Genomic DNA, 26,377 nt, shown 5'->3' on the forward strand with positions numbered 1-26,377 from the left:
GAAGGAACTTAAACAACACAGCTTAAGCACAGCTTAATACATATTTTAAATTTTATAATCAGTTAGACATAAAAAAGTGAAATCTAAATCTTCCTTATCAGTGTCCTTTGAAAAGACACCAGCACAAGCAATGCGTTAATAGAGCTGCACAGGCTCCACCTAGTGGCAATGCTAACACTAGCCACTTAAATGTTTTCCTACATCGTTCAGTTAGTGCATCATTTATTCCAATCCCAACCTAAATAGTTCATTCTTTCCCTCCCCTGTACAGATGCCTCTGCCTGTTTCCTGGATATAGCAAAACTAACACTCTCTTAGTTGAATGGTCCTCCTTGTACTCCTGTAACTGAACCCAACATGTCATGGCCAAGTGCTAAAGAGGACAGGCTCCCCAAACTCCACATGTAATGCCAGTGTTGAGGACACAAAATATGCCCTACAACAGCGGTTTTCAACCCAGGGGTTCAGGAACCCACAGGGGTTTGTGGCAATAATGTAGGCCTGTGGGATTTGTGGGATCGTACTGGAAACTTAAATGTCAAATTAAATTAATTTAGTTAAAATCTCAAGGGGGTACTTAAGGAAAATTTTTCAAGTTGAAGGGGTTCAGCTGACAAAAAAGGTTTGAGAACCCTTTCAGGCCTTGGGCATGGGGAAAATCCATTCTCTCAAATGAGATGAAGATTCTGAACCATATGCAACACTCGGCACAATCAAGGAATCACCTAAGAAGCACAACATAGATGGATCTAAACAAAAAGGACTAATGACACTCCTCTTTGGTGTAGCATTATGTCTCTTATACCTATCAGGCCCAGCAAATTCTCCCTCTAAACAGGAAGCCTTTAATTCAGCTGAACTCTGAGTCTTTTACGCCTAGTGCATCCAGTTTACGAAGCAGTCCTCCCATAACATATTATGTACCTTTTCTGCACCTCTACCAAACCCCTCCCCCCCAAAAAAAACCCTTCCATAGTTGTCCCTGAAAACCTATGTCTTATGAACTGTTGCTTCTGAAACACAAAACCGTGTTCCTTCCATTACTTGCTGCTCTCTGAAACTGTGATAATGAGGAGTAGTAATCCACTGGAATGTCTGTTTATAACAGTGCACTCAAAAATGTAAGGTCAAAGCAATATGCCTACAGCTGGGAACATCAGAGGGATCTTTGCCAGGTTTCCTAAAAGCTTACAACCTTTTTCCAACTGTGGAGTAACTTTCCTTTCTGTCACATCCTACACAGGAAACCCAAGACTATTTCCAATGATGATTCGGAAAGATGAGCTGCCATGGCACGGCAAACTTTATCTTGCTCAGGAGTGGAATTCTTTGTTCTGTTAATAACCTTCCTCAGGTCTGCCACTGATAAATTATGCAAATGTCTGACAGTATTATCTAAAGGTCTAAAAGAAATGTCATAGCAATTTGCTGATATTATAACTCATAATTAACAAAGAGGGAAAAATCATCCATCACCTCAAATAATGGTCTGTCTAACAATGAGGGATTTGTTGCGGAGAGGCCACTCTGTGGAAATAGTTTGTACCTGGAACTGAACCAAGCACATGTTCTGAGACTGGATCCTTATGTTCACTCTCCAGGGGCTTGCATGGCCCAGCCTGTACTTGCTCCTTTGGAAGTTCAGCTTATTACTCATTGAGCTTTTGATCAGATTAATTTAGACATTTTGTTAGCCATTTTGGTGCTTAACCATTTTGCCGTATCGTGGATGATTTTTACTGAGACATTCTATCTGATCATTAAAAAGAGTGTGCTAGTTTATGTGTCTTTAAAAATAACTTTAAAATAACTTTACATTTACATGCTCTAAAATTACAACCGTGTATAATCCAGTTTTGTCTGGTCTGCTGACAGCAGGCCATTCATTGTTGTGAATCCACGAGAGTTGCCATTCAGCAGGTACCACAATCCCAGAACTGTTCGTTAACGATCCATCAGTGTTGTAGTCAGGTATGCCCTTAGGGTACATTCATCTAGCTCTACTTATAATTACACTGTGATGACAAACAGCTTCCAAATAACTTATCATGATGAATTTACCTCTTGGGTGTGGAACAGGTACTGGCAGTGTGCGAGAAATAAAATCTCCAGACATAAGAAAAAAGACTTTAGATCTCCTCCCAAAAACACAAAAGAGTGCCAAAAAGACTATCATCACTGACATGTCAGTGACAGCTGTCAGATTGTACTGAATGATCCGCCTAGTTCTGACCTTAGTCATCTGTACTGACATGCAGAGGCAGCATCGAAAAGTTTCAATCGGTTGCCATAGCAACAACTCTAACAACGTAAGAAGTTTGAAAAATGAAAATGAAAACTTTCTGGGAGATAGTGTCCTCTCCAGATCACGTCCTAATTTTGGGCAATTCATGACAAAAAACGACGTGAGAGTAACTAAAATAACACTTCAAATTTACACCCCTCACAACCGATGGAAAGTGCTTATTTGTGTGAAATTAAAATGACTTCATCTGGTGTATACCATAAAAAAAAATAAAAATAAAGAATTATTTCATCATCATTCAATAGAAATAAAAACATTTTTGTTTGGTTTAGTTTGCCAGTGTTAAGACTATAAAAATATCATAGCATGTTAGGATTAATAACAACATCATAAAAACCAGGCAGAGACTGTTCTTTCATGCACAGCGTCAAATTGTCTCCCAGCTTCAAAGTCTTCATCTAACTGCTTTTGCGAAAGATTTATTGGCCACAAGTTTTGAAAAAGTCCACAGACAAAACCAACTGAACCTGGAATTTTTTTAACTCTTTAACTTTGTTTTCTGAGGACTGAACCATATGTTATTTAGTAGGTTTCCATGAAGCATTTTCAACAAATGTTCTTCTTCCAAATTTTTTCTCCTATTTTTTGCAAACAGATCTGGCGAGGAACACATTCATTTTAAAATTCAAATGATTTTATATAATTTATTTTTTTCTAATCTGTATCCTGCTTATTACCTAACCACGTATCCTAGCCAGGACATCCCTTGGAAATGTTATGGAGGGGGCTACTTTCTGTGGCTCTTTCTGAACTTGCAAAGCAAACTGCAGCACTGGATTTATTAATAATACTCACAGAGAATCCTGTCCTCTGTTATAAAGTCTGCAGTCTGCGACTCACACTGAATATGTCAATAAAGCTCATAAATGTCACTGAATGGTGATTTCAGTGAATCATAAATTATGGGTTATTTAAGTTATGTGGCATTTCTGAAATAATGAGCATTTGAACAATTTCAGAGTCTGGAGTCAGTGAGGGAAACATGAGAATTAAGAGTGTTACTGTTATCACAGATGGGATTGAGTTTAGTTAGGCCATAACCTGGCAAATTTGGGAGCATCATTGTTGTTAGACTTTGATATTCATACTGTCAAAATTATTCAGTGTTTAGTATTCTTGAATAATAGGGAACACTTTCATTAGAAAATAATGGATATAACCGTTTAAAATCTGCCCCAGCTAATGCCAAATCATTGTTGCAACACTGATTTTTGAGCCAAATGCTGGATCATGTCTGCTGAAGAAATGTATGGTTATCTAGATTTACTTCAAAATTTTGCTGGGATTAAAGTATGTTGTGTTTTCATTTTCAAGGTGGTGTATATTTCGTTTGGTGTTGTTTTTCTTTTTTATATGGGGTGATGTACCGTAATAGCATGCCATCTAGTGATCAGACCATGTAACTGTCACATGGGTGGTTCATGCTTTGATCAAGTTGTCTCTTGTGTCACAGTGTATGAAAATCAATCATAAGGTCAAAGTCACCAAGTGGGATGATGTGTGTCGACGTCTGTTTCCATTGACTGTTTTTCAGGTGTTCAGGCATTATCAGGCTGACCTCAGCGTTGTGTATGATCTGGACCCGTGTCAAACATAGATAACCAGGTGACGTGAAGGCAAGAAACTTCTAAAAAGTAGGTGTGCTATGATTACACATATTGCTGTCCACAAATTGAGTTATAGTGTGAAGATTTGCGATACAGAGATTTGTGCATGGAGATTTGTGAAATTTAAAATCTTCTTTATAAGATATACTAGTAATTCTGCTTGGTCTGTTGTTTTGAACTGGAAATGCACATTGATTTCAGGAAATGCAATAAATGCTTAAACTGATGCCAGGGTTATGTTCTTAAACATAATTAGCTAAAATGCTTTTGCTGGTGAAAGACCAAAATTACTGTCAAAATAAAACTCAATCACATTTCGTAAAACAGACATAGCACTTTGATTAAAATATTTATGCTTATTTTTGCTATAGCTTGTTAGTTTATATAGTTTATTTCTGCTAATGCTATATGGCTGTATGATGTTGTCATTATAATATATTAAGATTATATCTATTAACCCACAAATGCTTTGCTTTTGTTGATCTTAAATCCACTGAAGGAACAGACAATATTTATATGTTCTGACTGAGAGAAAAACTCTTCTGCATGTCACATGACATTCTGACAAGGGGAATCTTCAATCCTTTGATTGGTACGTGAAACACTTGACCGGTTTCCTTTGACAAATAAGCTAATATAAGGGTTATTGTCTTCTGCAGTATTTCATTTTTGTTTCTTTGAGATATTACTGGAAAAACAGTCAGAGCTAGAATCTTAAGATAATACTGTATCCTCTAAGATCATTGGTTTTAGGCACCAGGGATGGTGACAGACTTTTCCCCCTATCTACAGCTGATAGAACCAATGCCACCGCTACATACACACGCGTCACACGCTCTGCGTAGGGCGCCAAGTGCCGGAGGGGGCACCAAAACAGCCTAATGATCATAATAATAATCATAATGTTCTATAGTGTTAAATATACTGTTATTGTATAGTTCTGGTTTTCTTACTTGTAATATTGATAATGAAAATTCCGCTTAGGGCACCCAAATGGCCAGCAGCCGTGCTGGATAGAATGGACTGCCTTGCATAAAGATTGTAAATGCTTAACCCTAAGTGTTAAACGTCTTGACATAATGTATTTGGGCACAAGGTTTATTATCATATCATTTTAATGGCAAATTATCATATTTTTAGAAGTCCCTTACGGAAACAGAAAATTCAGGAGAAGTATCTGCCCGTGAATATGTGCCTGCTTCTTCAGCAATTTTATTTGTTCTCTAATCAGCATCTGAAAGCACTACTTTGGAAAATGTTATTACAATGCCACATTTGTGCTTCACTGAAAGCATTTCCTTTCACCCCAATCCTCATTATATACAAGCTTAATTCCTCTATGGAAATGGTGTATTCAATGGATGAAACATTTCCACACAGTTTTATAGTGCCACTATGATTTTTGTTAACATGAAAAGGAATACACTGTGTCTATTTTATAAATGTTTAATTGCTATATTCTGAATTTTCCTCATTACAGTACACATAAACAGTCGTAAATCATTAATTATTAAGATTTAAACTTTAACTTTGGTACCCATAGTTTCAAGTTACTGAATGCATTTATTATGCCACTACAAGGAGTATATGGCTATCTGCAAGGAATAACCTTGTAAACTCATGATTTTTGTTATTCTTGTGTAATGGTCATCCCAAATGCATTATTATCATAATCCACAGGTAACAAACAGCAAATGTACAAACATATTTGCCACTTTGCTAAATCAATTATGATGCTCAGGGGTGTACATACAGAAGGCGGTGAATCTTTAAAATTGAGGAAATGAATTTATGAGGTCTTGCATGGGCTTATAAGTGTGTTCCCCAAAAAGGTTTCATATACTGGTGAATTTAGAGAGCATCATTGCTCACTTGGACCCTGCACGTTCTCAGCAAACAGCATGACCAGCTGGTACTCCAACAACAGACTCTTACATCAGCATAAGATTGGACTCCCTCTTAATCATAATGTCAGAGCTTTAATATGTTGCAAATTTTTGTAATAATAGAGCTCAAGCGTAGTAGTCTCTGTAGCGCAATCGGTTAGCGCGTTCGGCTGTTAACCGAAAGGTTGGTGGTTCAAGCCCACCCAGGGACGATACAGCTATGTTCTTTAGCACTAATGCCACAGCAAGCTTCTTAATAGCTACATGCATTGCATGAATGCTGCTTCACTTGGAAGTCACTTTGGATAAAGTTTCTGCTAAATGAATAAATGTGATTTCAAATATGTTGCAACAAAAAGAGGGCACTGAGTGACAGTGGCAGTCGCCACATAGACGTGCATGCAATGCAGGTCTGGCACATAAAGGAGGAAAACCCAGACTTTGCTACTTTAGCAAAACCATATGATCCGAATTTGGGGGAGGTGGAGCAAAGACAGTGGAGGACATTCAACATTATTGCCTCTCTTTGCAAAAAAGGAGAGGATTTTACCCATTTTAAGACCAGCTGCCAGACTCTGCAACCTTCACCCTGCTCCAGTCCAAGTTATCTCCAAAAACAGGCCCTAGTCAGAGGGCTCCAAATGAAATACAGGCGCTTGTTTTTCCTTGATAATGTTCATGTGGGTAATAATTGTTACCTGTAAAAGACCCCTCTTCTGACATGCAGGAATAGTAGTTAGTGTAATCGTCATAACATTGCCTACACTGTAAAGCATAATAAGCATAATAAAGACGCCTACCTCATCTTCCTCCCCTACCAGAAATAAATTACATTTAGAATTAAATTGGAAAAAGAGAAAATGTATTATTTGTTTTGTTGTTAAAAAAACCATACTGGTGCCCTTTGATAACGGGTGTAATATGATGCGCTTGGCAGCCACTGTATTTGTATTCCAGGGTAAAGCAGGCAAGACATAAAGGCATTTGCCAATAACGAGTGCGTCCGTTAGTACGTGAAGTAACGACGGAGTTAACGTTCCACGTTACTTGCGTAGACTTATGGGAAGTATTCCTAAATTCACGCGTGATCTTACGATGCGGAGAATGTGAACAATGTTTTCGACCTAAAATATGGTGTTATCATAGAGTGAATTAATTGCCATCTTAATTTTCTAGGATGTGTTCGATGAGATCTTAAAATATCCTCAATCGCAAAATACCTCATGTCCTGAAAATTTCCTTGAACGCAACGTGGCTTCTCCCATTCTAATCTATTAAGATATTTTCACAGTGTTTGAACGGTTTCTGGTTGATGACATCAAAACTATACATTAATTGCCCGTAACTTGTACGTACTGCACAAGCATAACACAAACTAGTCGTCCAAATAAACAGCTCTCCACGCTGTATTTTCTTATCATCTCCTAGCACACGCTACAGACATGCGTGTCAGCTTACAATGCAACCAACCTCTTTGCTAAACGACATATTATTTTGGTTCATTATTGGTAAGTGATTCTTCTCGCTTCTCCAGCTCGACTACGTATTGGCTGCGTACACTGCCAATAACAAGATGCCGCCTCCTTGGTTTGTTTGGTAGGCTCTATCTCCCTCCCTCTCTTTCTCTCTGTCGCGGCGGTGGGTTGGAGCCGCTGTCCCTGGCCTGGCACATCCCGCTCTGTTTTTCCCTAGGTTTCAGATTTGGTGCCCTCTCTAAATTCTACAATTAGGTCACCCGACGTGAGGGTAACTTGAAATTTTCCTGCCTTTGGTCACCATAACGTATCTTGTATTCTTCCAGTAAAATGGCGGTGGTGAGCGGAATGTCAGGGTCGGCAGTTGCCCGGCTCGAGGGCCGAGAATTCGAATACCTAATGAAGAAACGCTCGGTGACCATCGGTCGGAACTCTTCACAGGGTTCAGTGGATGTAAGCATGGGACACTCAAGCTTTATTTCTCGGAGGCATCTTGAAATATTTACCGCAGGTGAAGATGGCACTGGCAGTGGAGATTTCTATCTTCGATGCCTCGGCAAAAACGGGGTGTTCGTGGATGGGGTGTTTCAAAGACGAGGGGCTCCTCCTCTCCAGCTTCCACGAATGTAAGAGCATAACTAGTCAATGCACTAACTAAAGTTAACCAGTAATGCATTGTGTGATGTATGAACTGAGAGTGATTTCAGCCATTGTTATTGTTTTGCTTCGCACGTGTTACTTGTGACAACCATAAGCAACACCGCTCTCGTTGCAGGCTAACATTGCCAGCTCAGTTAGCACAGTATCAAGTCCTATCTCTGCTTTCTGACATTGCATAATTAAATTAACCCAGTTTAGTCGTCGCATTCCTAGGTGACAACGTATGTTGGATTTTTATACTTCCAAATCTCTACGTTTCCTGTTAATGTCACCATTAATGTACTTTGCTGTGTTTGACATCGACATGAGTGAGGTCATGTACTAGTGAATAAGTTTGGGAGCCCCCGTACAGGTTTCCGTGTCACCAATTGCATCCTCGTCTGCTTGATACGTTAGTTAACCTGATACTAACCAGTGTTCACACCTGAGGAAACGACAGTTCCCACAATACCCGATCACACCCAATGTGACTCTTACAACGGATAACACGTCAATACAGAGTGGTATCTAGAGTTGTAAATATTCCTTGTAAACCGCGTGAGACTTTTCATCAGATCAAATGCTTTTTGCGATGTGATTGCACTGCAAACACAAGCTATTTAGATCCGGTCGATGAAATGAAATTGTAGTTTATAACTACTCGGAAAGAACAATCATAAAAGAGACACTGTAGAATGTTTGTGCTTAAAATCACTCCAGTTGTAAGCTTGAACAATTATTAGAAATACCGTCTTTGAAGTGTGAGTTTATGTGTTAAATAACACTAGTGATTTTATGCTCATGTCCATGGATTCAGTTTCGAAGTTGCACACAAAGCGTAGTAACATGTCTGATGAGCATAAGTAAAGATCGTCATGCAAATCTGTATCATTGAAGTGTCATTTAAAGTATACTGAGGTAAATATTAAGTGTTGTTAAAGTATATATTTAAATGGGCAGTTTTGATGGAAACTTACTTTAAAGCACATGTCTGAATCTCTCGACTTCAGTTTAGGTGCCATCGCTTGACACTTGTCAGCTTTTAAAATGCCTTTGCTTTTTATTGCAAAATATTTCAGTAAAGTTTCAGTTTGCATGAAAAATATATGTGCAGATTAGCTCCTACACTTCTTGGCTCTGCAGCTCAAATGGAACAGAAAAACAAAAAAAACATTTGGACTATTCTACTGACATGTGTAATAGTAATTTAATTTGTATGGACCGTCGTGCACGTGTTTAACGTTTTTGTCCCTTTCAAAGGTGCACCTTCCGCTTCCCAAGCACAAATATAAAGATAACCTTCACTGCTCTGTCCATCGACAAGAAAGAGCGAAGGAACACTCCAGAATCTCCAGTGAAGGCGGTCCAGCCCCAAATCTCGCCACTGACCATCAACATTCCAGACAACATTGCTCATCTGATGAGCCCCCTCCCCTCTCCCACTGGCACAATCAGGTAGGCCCCATTTTCCCTTTCCTTAGTCCAGTCTTAGCGCCTCCCAGGTAATGGAGGATGCTGTTCTGTTTTGTTTTCTTGTCTATAGCATCTAGCCTACAACCATTTGATGCCAGGGTGAATTTCGAAATGATATTTAGTAAGGACGTTAGTTCATGTGAATTACCACTTGATGACCATCCCTACTACGAATTCATCAGAGTTTGTTCATCTCTCCTCAGTGCTGCCAACTCCTGTCCCTCCAGTCCCAGAGGGGCGGGTCTGTCCAGCTACAGGATGGGGCGCGGAATCACGGCAGACCTCATAGGAGACAATTCCCAATCTGAAAACGACAAAGAGGCTTCAGGAGGGGATAGTCCAAAGGTAAGGAACGAGAGCCGAACGATATCGCAGAACTGCTGCAATTACGGCGTGTTGGTGTTTTATGATGTATCCAATGCAAAGGGCTGCAGTATTTACACTTGCTCTCAGTAGGTGCAGCAAAAACACTGGCTTCAGCTGTTCATGAGAGGTCCACCTACACATGCATATTAATTGAACTGAAAAAAGTACAAGTTTGAGGATTGCAGGGTTTGTTTTTTTTGTATTTTTTGGGGGTTGAGCATGAAAAAAGACAATATTTAATCCAAGGAAGAACTCGTGACAAAGATGTATAGAGCTTTGGTTTGGGTTGTAGCGTCAAGCGCTGTCTTTCAAAGCTGTATCAGCTTTGTCTTAAATCTGTGCTGATGTAAACAGATAAAAACACCACAAATTAATTTTTTCATTCAAGTAACACCACATGTTTCAATATCAAGATCTTTTGTTAGGAAAGGCCAGGGCTTAATCTGTAAAGCAGACAACAAGTTTGGAGATGTTTACATGATCTGAAGAGGATTTTACATGGAGCATTGTAAGAACAGGATCACATAGCTGATGGAAAGAATGCCTAAGCCCAGCTCCATAATCTTTTATGAAGTTTTGAACGAACCAAAAGGTCTCATCCAGTATGAAAGGGAAACATATTTTACAGTAGACCTTGTGTACAGAAGGCCTGTAGTCTTTGCACTGTAAAGGAAAAAATGTTTTAGTGTTTGGTTTTGGTCTTGGTCCTGCAGCCCTGTAGGGAGCCTAAGAGTCGCCTGTCTGTAGAAATGGAACTGAAACATCTATAGATACTGATATCCTAACCCCAAACCTCCGTTAAATGACACAAGTTATTGTTTAGGTGGTGTGGTATGCGCAGAATTTCATTTAAACAGTGGTCTTCCTGCAGAGAACATGAAAGCTGAAATGAAAGTTAAAAATTGCTTGTTATTTACAACCAGCTCCATTTGTCTTCTTTTTTTTTTTTTTTTTTCTTTTCGAAAACAGGATGACTCTAAACCGCCCTACTCTTATGCACAACTAATAGTTCAAGCTATCACAATGGCTCCAGATAAACAGCTCACCCTCAATGGAATATATACCCACATTACTAAAAACTACCCTTATTACAGGACGGCTGACAAGGGTTGGCAGGTGAGTATTCATAACTCATGACAAAAATATTGCATTTCATATATTTCCCTTCATCCAATGTCAAATGTGTTTTCAGGTCGAACTAGTCATTAGTTTAATTAATTGATTGTCTGTGGTTTGGATTACTGTACCTGATTAACTTTTTGATCTGCAAATGATAGTTATTCGTGAACATGTATCTTGAGCTTTGTTTACCTTCTGTTTCAGAACTCGATTCGTCACAACCTGTCTTTGAATCGTTACTTCATCAAAGTGCCCAGATCACAGGAGGAGCCAGGCAAGGGTTCCTTCTGGAGAATAGACCCTTCATCAGAGGGCAAACTCATCGAACAAGCATTCCGTAAACGAAGGCCACGCGGTGTGCCTTGCTTCAGGACCCCAATGGGGCCTTTGTCTTCAAGGTATCTGAGCCACTGCCTGCTTAAAAATTGTCTTTTTTTTTTTTTTTTTTTGATGATAGCAGTGCGTTTTTCATGACACACCCACTTTGATTTTGTTTACCGTCATTCTGTGTCCTCATGGGATGCCCTTGTCTTTTAAGGAGTGCTCCAGCCTCCCCTAGCCACACGGGAGTGTTATCAGCTCACTCCAGTGGGGTGCAGACACCAGACAGCCTGTCACGAGAGGGCTCTCCTGTTCCCATGGACCAGGAACCTACTCCTGCACCTACCGCAGCCGTCCAACCAAAATTAGCGGTTATTCAAGAGGCTCGCTTTGCACAAAATGCCCCTGGTAAGATCAGATCTCTAGGAAGGTTGAGTTCATCGCTCGTGCCTGTGAGTTTATTTCACAGTATAGTCTGTTTACTGTCTGGAAAAAGAGAGAAAGTATAAGACTGAAAGTATAAGACTGCACTGGTCAGTAGCTTATAATCAACTGATTCACATGACTTCCCAAATCTCTTGAGCGAGGTTTAATCAGTGACTAAGGCTCAGGAGAAAACGAACCAACAAAAACATCATTTGGACATGCAGTTGGTTCTATTTGTTACAGTATAATGTCAACATTTTAAGTCAACATGAAGTCTTTGTTTGTCAGTTTGCTAATGCCAGTCCCTCTTTTTGTTGACTTAACTGGCTGTTTCTGCTTTGATACAGGTTCACCTCTCAACAGCCAGCCAGTTTTAATCGCAGTACAGCGACAGCTCCCACAGACCATTAAGCCTGTGACCTACGCAGTGGCCACTCCGGTGACGACCTCCACATCACAGCCGCCTGTCATGCAGACAGTCCATGTGGTGCACCAGATACCTGCTGTCTCCGTCGCTGCTGTGACTGGCTTGACCACTGCTGCTACGTACACAGTGGAGGGCCAGCCCGTTGTCACTCAAGCCACTCTTGTCCAAGCAGAACCGCAGGAGAACGGAGAGCACCAAGAGGTCAAAGGTGAGCAAATGTTCACTGGAATTAAGTTCTGGCCATCTGTGATGATGTCAGTGTCTACGTCATACATTATAATTGTCAAATCTTTAGACAGGTGGTCCCGAATACCCATAAAACAGCACATTTTTACTCCAGACCGGCGCTTGATTCAACTGATTACTGAGTAACGTAACTAAACAAGGGTTAATACCCAAATTGTGCAATTTTGTAGGTCCTCCGGATAATAATTGACAAACAGTGCTTTAGGCCAGTATTTGTGTTGCATATTATATAAAAGCTTAAAAGCTTTAGCAACATTTCATTACACCCATCATCAGTATATTTAATTTTATATTTATATCTTACTTGACTGTTTATGTTTCTCATTGTTCTGTTTTTGCAGTTAAAGTAGAACCTATTCCTGCTATTACAGCAGCCTCTATAGGAGGAGCAAATCGCATCCTTCAGACATCCCAGGCCACGCCCATACAGACAGTTACCATAGTGCAGCAAGCACCTCTGGGTCAGCACCAGCTCCCTGTTAAGACCATAACACAGAATGGCACACATGTTGTTGCTGCTATTCATGGATCTGCAAACACAGGTGTGTGGCTTATTAATGTTTTGAAAATAGTAATGGATGGTTTACTTAGGGTTTATTTTTTGTACAAAATAGGCAGAGCTTTTTAAAACATCTTTAGTTATTAACAACTACAGCACATAAGCACATAAGTTACCAGTCTTTAAAAGTGCACAGAGAGACACAACCTTTATCATTTCAGAATTGTTTAATAAAAAAATCATTTAAAAATATGTCTATTAATAAAAATATCTTTTTTTTTTTCTCCAGTGTCTTCAGTGGCCAGCCCTCTCCATATGTTAGCAACTCATGCCTCTGCATCAGCGTCACTGCCTACGAAACGACAGAACGGTGACCAGTCCGAACAACCTGAGCCGAAAAAAATCAAGACCGAGGACGGGGGGGATCCAGGGGCGATCCCCGTGACTGCAGAGAGGGACAAGCAGGCAGCCTCTGATTAGTGCGGCCTAAAAAGAAAAAGAAAAAAAAAAATCTTCGTTTACTTCACAAAAAAAACCTTTCATTTACTGCCATTCCCACATCACCTCTCATTCTCTTCAAGGTGCCAAACAATGAAACGAGAGAAAAAAAAAAAAAAGAAATCTTTTGAATACCAAGTGTTTAAGGGCACGTTTTATAAAAAGAAAAAAAAAGAGGAAAGGTGAAAACGTAATGCAAACCGTGTTTTCGACTGTACCAGATAGGACACTTTTTCAGTATCTTAACAAATACTCGCAGACATGCTTGTACACTTACACACACACACACACACACACACACACACACACATACACATACACGCACACGCACTGATGTACATGAAGCTCAAATGTAGTGGATTTTTAGATCAAATCTGGGTGCAACTCACCAAGACGTCCTATCTCTCCATCTCGACTACCTCTGGGCAGACTGGGAAGTAGGAGAGATTGGGTTGATGGATGGACAAGAAGCCCATCCCTTTGTCTTCTCTGGATTGACAGCAGGCCTACAGCAGCAATGACGAGCTCTGAAGTCAAAACTCAATCATCACTTCATAAGTGAATCATAAAGTGCTGGGGATTCCAAAGATCCACATAGTCCAGTATATGCAGATATTCATTAGACTTAAAGGTTCCATTGTGTTTAACAATTCTGTGAATTTAATTCTCATTTTTAACCTGATACATGGGTCTTGTTGTTTCCAGCTGAAAGTCTTCTGTTTTTTTTTTTTTTTGTTTTTGTTTTTTTTTTTTTAAGTATTTATAGATCAGACTAGGACTGCAAATGAACATCATATCCATGCAGAGTCAAGTGATGACGACTTGCTGTTTTTTGCAGACCCACACACAGTGACCATTTATGATGCACTTATGAAGTCCTTGTATCAGTGTGTTCCTCTTTTTCGCAAAGGGAAGTATGTGGAGCCTTTTCCTGTATCACGGCAGCTAGCCTCCATGTTGATCGACCCAATGCAGTCCTTAGTAGATATGCAGTATTTTGTTTTTGTACCCGTTTAATCTTAGAATCTTATTTATGTGTATTTACATTCTTCAAGGCGCCGATATCTTAGAACCAGATAACAGTGCTAAGGTAAGGTCATTTAGCATTTCTAATCCCTTTTCAAGTCTGGCTATGTTTTTGGTTTTTGATTTTTAGTTTTGGTTTCGTTTTTTTTTTTTTTTTTTTTTTACATGTGAACATTTTGTTCATGGAAATGAATGTAGTAGCTCCCACCTCTTTAAAGTAAACACTATTGATAGGATTTGTGTTATTTCTCTGTTAAATCCAAATGATGTTTGTTACATCTACAGATGTTTTTTTTTTTTGTATTTTAATAGATAACCTATAAGATAAGAAATATATTTCCATTTGTATCTCACTAAAATACTTCATCTAAAGCTTGCATGTAAGTGAGTAGAAATAATATACTGTAACTGAGCAGAATACTGAAAAAGGAACCGAAGAAGAGAGAGAGAGAGAGAAAAACAAGACTGAATTCTCAGATCATAACTGCACTTACCTTTTTTTTTTTTTTTCTTCTTCCCCGGACGGTTTCCCTCCCACCCCTTCCTCTTTTTATGTTTTTGAGATATCATTGGTTGTGTTGATCATCTTTTGTGTTGAAGTTGAGAGTCTTTTTGCCCAATAATTTTATTCTGAAAAAAAAAAAAAAGTCTACTCAGATTGTATATGTTCCATAAGGAAAAAAAAATAAGAGATAGATGTTGTTCTGCTTACGTGGGTAAATGCATTTTTATAAATTAAAACCTCAAGTATCTCTGTTCTCTGTATTGGTGTTTGTTTTTGATCATTTGGAAGCGCTGATATTCACAGTGAATCAGATATGCATTAATAGTTCATCAGGACCACAACAACACTAAGTACCGGCTACATACAGTAGATGGCGCTGTGTTCTCAGAGGGGACACAGTATACATAGTATAACTGGACAGGAGAGGCATAGCGAGAAGGAAACATCCTTGTATGAGTAATGCAGATATCCCCGAAGAACCACCATAACTGCGTCATATTCATGCTCGTAAAAGGTAATAATTGGTTAGCACAGAGGCACAAATTGAGACATTGCTGCATTACTCCAGCAAATGATCACAGAGCAAGGAGGTATATAGCATCTTTTTTGCATACCAGTATGGTCATATAAAATGTAATCATGGAGGCACACATTATCTCCTACATTTAAATTATCCTTAGAGCACAGTAGTAAAAGAAAAAAAAAGTGAATATGGCATGATAGAGACTCTGACAACAAAAAGTTAGTCGGGTTAGGACTTCTCTGAGGCTTTGGATCATTTGACTTTGAGAATATACATTGAATGAAATAATGTGACAGACAGTGCCTGAAACCTTTGTAGTACATGATGAACCAGTGACTATAATTTTCCTCCTGGAATCTTCTAAGTAGTTGAAGGTACCTGGAGCGTTTCACAATCTCATTGTTTTAAACACTGATCATATTGTATCCATACTGACAGATTAATCTTCATACTTTGTTAGAGGTCAACAGTTTTGGAGCACATTACACTGCTCACTTGATCATAATTCAAGGGTTTTTTTGCCCTCCTTGTAGTTGGGGTTTGTTACTACGAGAATATTTCAAAAAGCTTTTATGTGTGAGATAATAGCAAATGAAGTTAAACTCTGAAGTTACATTGGCATGTTAATACTTATGAGAAAGGAGTTTCCATTCCACGCACAGATAACCTCATAAACTGCACAACTTCAGCAGCACTGTATCTTAGATGGAGATTACTTATGCATATCCTTCTTGGTCTTCTTATCACTGGCAATGTCTGGAGAATAATGTTTCAAACAATATTTTTGTATGTTTTAAAGGAATGGTAACTCATTCCTCTAGATTCCAAGTGAGGAGAGTCGCCACAGATATCAGGGGACATTTTAACTAAAAGGAATTATGTCCACACCGAATCGCACAGTCATGACGTTTAACTAAAGTCCAGTACAAACAGCTGTGATGAAATCAGGATGTGCATGCGGTGTGACATGTACGTTTTCAAAATGCAAATAAGGATGTCATCTGCTAAATCTTCCGAGATGCGTTAATCTGACCGCTACGTTCGCACAAGATGGAGAGTGCTAGATCTCCGTACTGTACCGCAACCACAATATTAAAATGCCCGGTTTAATTATTATTCACCCATAACCATTTCCATTATGCAAAACGTAGAGGGAAAGTGGAATTATGACAGCACATTTATTACAGAGAAGATCAACTGGGCGAGGATGTCAGTAACGAAGACAGAAGCCGTCGCTGATGTGTTCACTTCTCTTCTATTTCGTGTCTAACCTGTCTTGCCTTAGAAGATGAACCTGTAACAACAAATCCCAAAAGCCAGTGGTTCCCCGTCTTGTGGTATGAATCGTTTTGAACATTACGCTGTACTTGTTGTAACAGGTGTCAGGCCTAATATCATCCGATCAGACTCGCCACCGTATTTAAATATGCTTGGATGGAGCTTTGAAAATGTAACTTTTCTGCTATTCGTTATCTCAGCAACTGGAAGTGACAGTTCATGACTTCCAGCGGATAGATTCCAATATTCCGAAGCCAGCATATGGAATTATAAAATGAAAACATAAATGAAGAGAACAGATGAAAAATGCAACATTAGTTCTTTGGACATTACTCTCAAACATCAGTGGAAGTGCCGTTAAACTGACTAGACACTGAAGAGCTGGGATTCTTACATTTTTATTCCTTAATCCTGTTCAAATTAATCAGATAGTATGGGTGAATCCTATTATTTTTTTCAAGTATTAGTTTCTTGAATCATTCTCTCTCCATTTCAATTAGATCAGTGAAGTCCAGGACTGCTATTACAGAATTTGGTGGTCTCTTTTAAAATTTTGTAATTTGGATTTTATGTCATAGTGATGTGTTTTTTAATGTAAATGAATGAACACATTTTATGGTCTTCCATTTGATTTCACCAGATGACAGCATGATTCATGAAATTGAAAACCGCTGCACGTTTTAATTCCGTAGATGTGAACAGTGGTCCACTATTAGTCCGGAGAGAACTATCTTCTTGATGAGTTTCAGTGTCAAACACTGGTGCTTTAGTATTCAAAGCATTGTGTTGCAGTGTCCGGAGGTGTTGGAACTGGATATCAGCAAACCAGTCATACACGTCCAGAACGGAGAAGAAACCTGACCTGATAACAACATCCAGGGTTTTGGCTGTGTTCTGGGCCATTTGTCACACAGGTAGTCTGATTTCCACGTCTCACGCCAACCTCGGGTATAAATTACTAATGAGAGTTTGACTCTAAATTTCTTTTTGCTCAGAAGTCAACAGGGAACAGTTTGGTACAACCATGAAGTAAATATACAAAATACCACCATGATTACATTACATACATATAAAGGCTTCAATGTGAAGGATGTTTTTTAAAAAAAGATTTCCATGACTTATTTCCAACAGTGATTTGACACTCCTTTATTTTCAGAGTTTTATCAAAGGGTTGGGCTCAAATGTCTGTACACAAAGCCACAGGGTGTGTCCAGTGGAAAACCTGTTGTATTGCATAGTCCATGCCAAGTTTACTTTAGTTCATGGATGGCGATAACTGACAACAACAATCCAAGCCATTGTTTCACAATGAAAAATCCTGACTATTTCATGACAGATATAATTATTTACCCAGCAATATTTCAGAAGCATAAAACGCTGCCTTTAATCCCTCTTTCAACCACAATAAAACTATGGCAACTAAAGGTGTCATATTTCAAGTTCCAGGTGATCTTGTGTCCTGAAAGCTTGTGAACAACTTTTATTTACTACAAATGGTTATCTACCTATCAATCAATCTATCTATCTATCTCTATGTAAAATCACTTTTTTTTAAAAATAGAGTGCATGCAGTAATTATCTGCTCTGGTATAGTGGTGTCCTAAATACAAGTTGAAACCATTTTAATGACATAGAGAGTGAACTGTGGGTCTGTTTCTATATTTCTGTTCTGTCCAGTATGTTTCCCCACACACTGCTGAGCCCTTTTTTTCCCCTCAGCAGCTAAGAGAATTGTCTGTGTATGAATGTGGACCTTTATTTATTTTGCCATCAAATTTCTGATCAGTTAGCAAACAAAACGTGACTCTTTACACTAATGTTTCCATAGTCATGAGTCATTTAAGCACTCTGGGCCATACACTTGAGTCTTTGTTCTTACTCTTAGTTAAAACTTAGTTGGTGAAAATCCAGAAAGCCAGAATAGTCAGATGACGGAGAAAAAGTAATAACAAGGCATGACAAGCTGACGAAGCCCCAGAAAAAAAAAAAAAATAGGAATCAAAGATCTCAAGAAAGAGAAGAACAAGGCCCCCAGCATCAAAGATCTGTGCAATGACACAGAAAAAACAGGCACTGTTCAAAAAACTGGGTGTGTGATACCAAAGGGTTTTGTTTTTGCTTTCTTTCCCATTAACACTTGCATGAAGATCAAAGTTTCTTCACAGAAGGTTAATGTGCTTGCCCACATCTCAGGAAATGTGGTATGTCACTGTGTCACTAAATAAAAGACTGATTTGTTCAGGTCATTCTTGTCTGGATAATCTGTAGGACATTTCTGGCACAGCAGCAGTCTTACCCCTCACATTACCATGAAATGCCATTAAAAATGTACTAATTGCTTGTAATTAAAACACGTGTATTCAGATATGAATAATTATCACTGAGGACACGCAGTACTCCCATATTCATCATTTGTGGTCTTCTCCTTCTATTAAAAACCAGATAATGTACAGTCATTACTCATTGCTTTGGGTCACTTCCTTAGGTGATTGTTATGAGAATATTCACAGCTTTGTAGCCATTTGAGGGTAGACAAAGATTCAGAAACCTGGACATCAAAACAACACATACAACTACTACACACTATCAAAGCTCTGTAGCATTTAGGAATGACTAAAGCCAAAGAAATGTATTTCAGTTCATTTAACCCTCTAAATTTGTCTTGTCTATATGTGAATCTGTTGACTTTAGCTTGAATTAAGCACCACAGATTTCTGTGTACATGTACTTCAAACAACTAATAAAACCAAGAATTTTTTTTTTTCCTGAAACACCAAAAAAACAATAACTTTATTTAATAATCAAGTCAATGACCACATAAAATCAATAAAATAAAACTCTGTATTTTTCTATTTACAACATAACTGTACATTTATATTCCTTATTTGTGCAAATTGCCTTTTGATGTTTAGAATATTTAAGAATCTTCCCTGAATGAGAACAGTCCGTGTCTTTTAAAATCCTTGTAATGCCCTGGGAAATGAGCTTATTAATTAAAAGAATTCGTTTTCTTTGGCTCTTGCTTGTGATTCTTCACTTGGCATCAGATAAATCTGATCAGTCAGCCAAAGAGCACCTGAAAACAAAGACTGACAGAAGACAGATTTTATTATTCAACCCATTCTTCTCAAGGAAAATGGAGCACGAAATGGAGAAAAGGTGTATTATTTACAGGTAGTTTCTGAGCAAAACTCTCTGTGTACAGGGTGCAAAGTATTTTAGGTTCAGACCACTTCTTATTCCAAGATTATAAATTTAGCTGCCATTGTTAAATTATTACAAATTCATGGAACATTTACATCATTCAAATGATGACACATGTAATAGATAATGACAGATGATGATGAGGATAGAGGGGGGACAGGCATTTTAAACATTGCCCAGAGACAAAAATAAATGACAAAATCCTACAACTTCATGTACTAATTCACGTCAGCTATTGCTCGTGTCGAATTCTGAGTCACTGTCACATGATTTTAAATCACTTCTAAGTCAGTTTGAGCAATCAATCTCCGAATGACTGAAATCAGTTGGGGAAAACGTCCAAAAATTGCGGCAACGTCAAAAGAGTTGGTGTAGAGACCGTAAATAATACTAGTAACAATAATAATAAGATTACAATGACTGCATCCTTGACGACTGTCGCATATTATATTGGGAATACTGAGATGTCATAGTGTGGATGACACTGTACTACACCTAGAGACTTACCAGTCGGGTGTCAGAGAAGTCTCTCGGCTTTGCCATCAACTCCAGTTTGCAACAGCTCTTCAGAGTTTTTCAGAATCCCAAGCTCCACCGTTTTCTCACTTGGTGGGGTGTCAGAATTTCGATCATAACCTTCATTGTCATATCCTTCGCTAATGGAGTTCTCCCATGTAATCCGCTTTGAGATCGTACCGTTCATTGATTCCTTGCCTCCGCCAATACACTTCTCTCCAGCCTCAATTGTTTTCCGTCCGCTTTTGGAGAGTCTCTCTGAAAACTTCCTTGCCCACTGCGCAAAGTTGTCCAAGGTACTTTTCTCAAGATCATCGGCGTAAACTCTGATGTTACCCGTGTACCACATGATCCACCAGATCAGACTTAGAAAAACGATGATTGAACCCGTGTAAATTAAGAAATCCCCGTAAAATCTCCCATCCATACGCAAATTCGCAAAAATACCAACTAGAAGTATCACTAAGCCCACAACATCAAATGCAATTCCGAGGACAAATAACGGAATGCATTCCCCAATGCAGTTAGACGCCATTGTCTAAACGAGGATATGCTCGTGTGTAACGGGAGGTACAAATACACTTGTTTTTCGAGGCATGCATTTCCTCCTCTTACACCTGTAACACACACCTGTTCCTAGCACCGCCTTAAAATGACGTCATACGCACCATGAAAAATCACTGCGCAAGCGCTCAATAAGCCGTTGTGTGTCTGAGGGCGGACACTTTGTATCGATACTGTGGAGCTTTTGAATGATTACGTGAAGAATGTCAATTGCTTATAGTCTTCATCTCTCTCTCTCTCTTTGTGTTTGTTTGTTTGTGTGTGTGGGGGGGGGGGGGGGGGAGGTTTGCTAGAAGAACGAAGCCACATGGCTCTTCTATTAAGAGGTTTACTACTTACTCTGAGTTAACTAACTCTGAGTTTTCACTATACCCTCTTTCTGGAATACCCCCCCCCCCCCCCCCCCCCCCCCCCCCCCCCCGCGGACATGTCAGATGGGGTTTCGTAAAGGAACCAAGAGCAGAACACAGGCAATTCGGGTAAAGTTAATTAGCCTAATGTTTAGGCTGAAACTTCTGACACTCACTATAAAAAGTCATCGATGAAAGTTTTAAGACTGTTTCATGAAAAAAAAAAGGTTTAACTGAGACAAAATGGTAACATTAAAATAAAGTGTTTTATGTACACATTGGATACCACCTGTATTATATCTTAAACTGCAACTGAATTTTCAGCAGCTGACTGGAGCACTGACTATATGCATAAACTCACTCTGAGCACATGCAAAGTGACAACTCTTAAACTTTGTTTCAAACGACATATTAAAACAATATTTTTGTGTAAACTCTTACACGGTTTGTCCGAATCAAACCACGAGATGGGTGAATAAATGTCTTATGTGGGAACACCTGAGGCATTTAAACTAAAGATGGTGCCAGGCATCCTCGGAAAGTACTGCTCTTCGAAATACAGTATGATAATGTTCACAAAAAGCCTTGGTTCAAATGTGGTATGTCTGTTGAAAATATACACACCCAATTAGTTGTACAAAACAAATAACCAAACCTTCAATTAATCCTACATTAGCTGAACAATTGATAACCCTTTACATATTTGGAGGAGCAAAGTAGCTATTAATGAGTTTGTGATCCAAACATATCATATGTTGAAACTATGATGAAACCCCAACACACCACTTTGTCTGCTGTGGGTCACGTTTGAGTTTTTGTAGGTTACTCGGTCCTCTGCCCCCTTTAGCAAACTGCAAAAGACTGTGGAGCTTTTGAATGATTCTGTAAGGAATGTCAATTGCTTATAGTCTTCATCTCTCTCTCTCTCTCTCTCTCTCTCTCTCTCTCTTGTGTTTGTTTGTTTGTGTGTGTGTGTGTGTGTGTGTGTGTGTGTGTGTGTGTGTGTGTGTGTGTGTGTGTGTTTAATGACAGTTAACATCCAGGAGGTGGCCAGGAGGAAACAGAAGAAAGAAATACTTCTTCTTGCCACACTGTGGAGATATGCTCCAAGAAATGTGAACACATGGACTTCAGTTGTCTAACAGCAGGAAAAAAACTGGCCATGCATAATAGGCATCTGACATAATTATGTCCTTAGGGCCAGCAAATAGCAAAATAAATCTACTTTCTAAAGTCTGGCTCAGGGCCTTCAGACAACTTACAGATGTTTTCTTTTGGTAATAACCTTCGGTGTCTCTATGATGTACCATTCCCCAAAGTAATAGGAGAGTCATCTCATAATGTAATCAGTGTCAGTGAACTTATAACCCTTCTGAAACAGCAAAGTGTTCCTCCTACAATTATACCCTAATGGCTTCAAAAATCAACTTATTTTTTAAAAGCCAAGGACTTAGACAAACTGTGAAGACAGACAGGAGTTGGAATTAAGAAACCCATTGCACAGTAGGGAAAAAGGAATACATTAACTCAATGATGAATGTCAGTTCCTATTTAATATTTTCACTGTCCATACCTTATATATAGTACCATAGCCACCAACAACAATTAAAAAACAGAGAGGTTTTCATGCTTCAAACTTTAAAATAACTGTGCCCTTTTTTCAACGCATACAGTTTATTCAAATGCACCTTACCTATCCTTCACACAGCAGATGGTCCATATGCCTACCCGATCATAGGATAATTGCCACCATTTTGTGTTAATATGGCAATGGATGAATGCATGTTTGACTGAAAAAGTTCCCGATTGGAAATCACCTATCCTTGGTAGAACCTCATGAGGATGTCTGGTCTTAACCAGCAGAAGCGTGTGTGACATTCTGATTCATGGCAAAGGCTTTGTCATTTGCTTGAAAACGGTCATTGTGACCTCATATGTCATCATCATCATCATCATCATCATCATTATCATTTCTTCTTCTTCTTCTTCTTCTTCTTCTTCTTCTTCTTCTTCTTCTTCTTCTTCTTCAGCATTAGTGAACACAGGATTATGGGTCCCATATACACTCCATTTATTAGAATCTGACACTATCCACTGTCAGTGGTCTTTAAAGCGTAAAATTCACAAAGTCCATTAATTAGACCAATATCCTATTTTTAACCCATTTAAGACATCCCTAAAAGGAGGCTTCTCTTTCATTGATCTGAATGAGTTTCCACTGTGGAGAACGTCACATGGCAAAGCTTGCTCAATCTTTGTGTAACATGTGTGGTCCAGTTCCCATGGTCCAGTATCTCTGACCCGTGTATCCAAGGTCAAAAATGCTAGAGGTGATGTCCTTCCCACCTGGCGATGTTCCTTGAAAGAAATAATTCAACTGCTCTGCTTCTCTTGGATTTACATTGAGGATGATAATCTCACAGAGGAACTCAGATTGTGTCTAACATGATCAAAGCAACTGTCAGAACCATGTTGAAATGTTTAGTTGTCTTGCATACAGCATCTTTTTTTTTTTACTACCACAAATGTTTCCGAGGAGAGATTATTATTATATAATTCAAGATGGAATATGATTGAAGCTATAGCCTAATAGAGCCTTAAAAAATTATCTTTTTATCTCACAGGTTCTCAGTGCGAGAAATCAGACTGGAGTATAAGTACTAACAAGATATCTCTCACTACAAGTCTTTCTAATCAGGTCTAAGAATGGACTTCAATTTACTGCAGGTGGTCCACTGCTCCACATCTCAAAGTGTCTGCCTGAACTGCTTGGAAGTGCAGCTCACTCAAAAGAGGCTGTCTTCTTCCCCAGCCTTGATTTCCCAATGGATCTATAGTCTTGACACGCATGAGCCTCTCCAAGCATTTAAGCAGACATCTTTGTACGCTCTTATCAAAATCCTCCTTTTCACTGTTTCACTCTCTTTCTCTTTTTCACCTGTAGTGAGAGAGAAAAAATATCCATTTTTTTTTTTTTACAAAGAACCCCCCCAAAACCTAAGGATATTTCATGTAATGAATGATATAAGTGTAATTTCAAGATCTGGTATTCCCCAGGCAGTCTGTGGTTCTCTAAGTACAAGAAAGTTTGAGTTTCATATCAAGGAGAGTTTAACTGCAAGGTTTGTAATTTCTGGATGAGACTGTTGACGCTGCAGGCGGTCGGAGTGGGAGCCGAGTTTCGGTTTCTGTCCATAAGATTTGGGGGTCAAAGTGTACCATTTCTCAGAATCTGTCATTCTTTAGTAGCGACTTTGTCCCGAAGGTCACTTATTTATAGGGGCTGACAGTGAAGACCCTGGTGATCACGGAAAAGAAAAAGAAATGCCAGTAAAAAAAACAAAAAACTTCAGTCTTCTTCTTTCTCAAACCATGAATTTTGTCTGTCAAATAAATCAGAGGAGAAGGGAGTAGAAACGGAAGCTAATTTACTTTAACATTTATCACTTTTCAAGGTCAACTTGGTAAATCAAATTAGTGTAGTTGTCAAAGCAAACCTGGTAAATGAGGGCTAGCTTAAGTGGTTGTGTGTGTGTGTGTGTGTGTGTGCCTCTGTGTGTGTGTCTGCATATGAATAAAAGGATTGGTGTTTCTGGTGATAGGGACTCTGTGCATCTGGGGACAGAAACACTTTGAGTTATTTGACAGAGAGCTCATAGATGACACATGTTTCCATCTTTTTTCAAATGACATGTGACATGGCATTTTGGAACAAACATGAACCTATTTATTTATTTATTTAAAAAATTTTTTTTTTTTTTTAGTTGACCTCAAGGTATAAGCACGGGTAAGATCCATGTAGAGAGGACACTCGTGGTATTGCAGAATGTATTTGTTCCAACCAATAGCTTAAGTATAGTCATGGTCAGTCCAAACACCACACACAAGTTGTTTCCTAAGCGTTGATTCTGAGTGGATAACACACAGGGCCTAGAGCTTTAGTAGGAAGGCAAAGATTTGTCTTATCACTAAGAGCAGATACACATATGGAGGTTTCTATCTAGCCTCGCAGATACACGTGTGAGGAGATGATTCATCTAGCCCTGTGATGATTTTAGTCTTTGTCAGCATCCCTGGCTGTTTTCCTTTTTTTCCTTTTTTTTACACGCTTAGGGGGTTGTTTTTTTTTTTTTTAAACCAATCTCTTAACTAATGGTGTATTTAGCTGGTTGCTGGATATATTCAGGAAGAGGCTCATTTACCCTCCAGCGTAAGATGCCTCTATGCAGCTTGAGATGCTTAAACGTTCGGCCTCTTAAAATAATAAGTGGAACAACACTTTAATCAGTGAATGCCACAGTCCTTATAACTGAAATGGTAACTAAGCTTTAGTTTCTGTTTCATTTCATGCAATAATGGGCGATGTGCAATACGTGTGAACGACTGCATGCTCAACATCTTATACCAACTCAGAATTATGCTTAAATACAATTGCTGCCATTGCACGTTCAGTGAGAGTCTGATGTTAGAATCTGCGATCTCACATCAACATAAGTGCTTTAAATGCAACTATCTTCTTGAATTTTTTAATGACTAAAATGGCATGAGCCGGTATTTTGAAATGTCAAAGAAGAGTCAGGAATGGTAAATGTAAATTTTTTGACAGATTACTGTATGACAGACCACAGCAAGAAAATTTGTATTCAGTGATATGATGCACATAATATTTATTCTGTGATCAAATGGACATTGTTCCAATACTCTCTGCCCTCCAGAATAAATTACCTAAGACTGAATTTCAATGTTTCGCTAAATTAACTCAATGAATCATTTTCCTCTCATAAACAACATGATGTTGACAAGTTTTAATTCAGAATATTTGCTTGGACTAAAATATGCTCTTAACATTTAATCATTACAGAGGCTTTAGGAAGTTTATTATTTATTAACATTTAATTTCTTAGAGTTTTAATCACAGATTTAATTGCTTTAATTAAAACAAAATCAAATATAAAAGGATGCTGCTGCCAAGAGTAACAGAGGAATCTGGTTTTGCAGAATGATCTAAAGGATGTCCCGTCCATGAAAATCTACAGAGCTACAAAAACACAAGCACCAAGTATTGCTTTTATTCTGTCAAAAATGTAAAGTCAGTTGTTTCGGTATCTTTGGTTTATCTTTCTC

The 26,377-nt window shown here is 38.7% G+C and overlaps 2 protein-coding genes and 1 non-coding gene across 3 annotated transcripts; 2 read left to right on the top strand and 1 right to left on the bottom strand.

Moving 5' to 3' along the window:
• Positions 1-5,936: 5,936 nt before the first annotated feature.
• Positions 5,937-6,010, top strand: trnan-guu (transfer RNA asparagine (anticodon GUU)). The gene has a single exon. It is a non-coding gene; the product is annotated as a tRNA-Asn (tRNA).
• Positions 6,011-7,454: 1,444 nt separating this feature from the next.
• On the top strand, positions 7,455-13,976 carry foxk2a (forkhead box K2a). Its single transcript, XM_030773625.1, has 9 exons — positions 7,455-7,899; positions 9,173-9,367; positions 9,589-9,730; positions 10,721-10,867; positions 11,075-11,268; positions 11,409-11,599; positions 11,965-12,252; positions 12,632-12,832; positions 13,079-13,976. The coding sequence occupies exons 1-9, from the start codon at positions 7,604-7,606 to the stop codon at positions 13,267-13,269; spliced, it is 1,845 nt and encodes a 614-aa protein (XP_030629485.1). The 5' UTR covers positions 7,455-7,603; the 3' UTR covers positions 13,270-13,976.
• Positions 13,977-20,340: 6,364 nt separating this feature from the next.
• Positions 20,341-20,874, bottom strand: LOC115811134 (transmembrane protein 238-like). Its single transcript, XM_030773217.1, has one exon. It carries the CDS (start codon positions 20,872-20,874, stop codon positions 20,341-20,343), a length of 534 nt encoding a protein of 177 aa, XP_030629077.1.
• Positions 20,875-26,377: the final 5,503 nt, after the last annotated feature.

This window comes from Chanos chanos, chromosome 5 (assembly GCF_902362185.1).
Source record: "Chanos chanos chromosome 5, fChaCha1.1, whole genome shotgun sequence".
Classification (NCBI taxonomy): domain Eukaryota; kingdom Metazoa; phylum Chordata; class Actinopteri; order Gonorynchiformes; family Chanidae; genus Chanos; species Chanos chanos.

Coding starts and splice junctions, on each gene's coding strand:
- foxk2a (XM_030773625.1), top strand. CDS start 7,604: ATGGCGGTGGTGAGCGGAATGTCAGGGTCGGCAGTTGCCCGGCTCGAG. Junction 9,368..9,588: donor TCTCCCACTGGCACAATCAG/GTAGGCCCCATT, acceptor ATCTCTCCTCAG/TGCTGCCAACTCCTGTCCCT. Junction 12,833..13,078: donor TCATGGATCTGCAAACACAG/GTGTGTGGCTTA, acceptor TTTTTTCTCCAG/TGTCTTCAGTGGCCAGCCCT.
- LOC115811134 (XM_030773217.1), bottom strand. CDS start 20,874: ATGGCGTCTAACTGCATTGGGGAATGCATTCCGTTATTTGTCCTCGGA.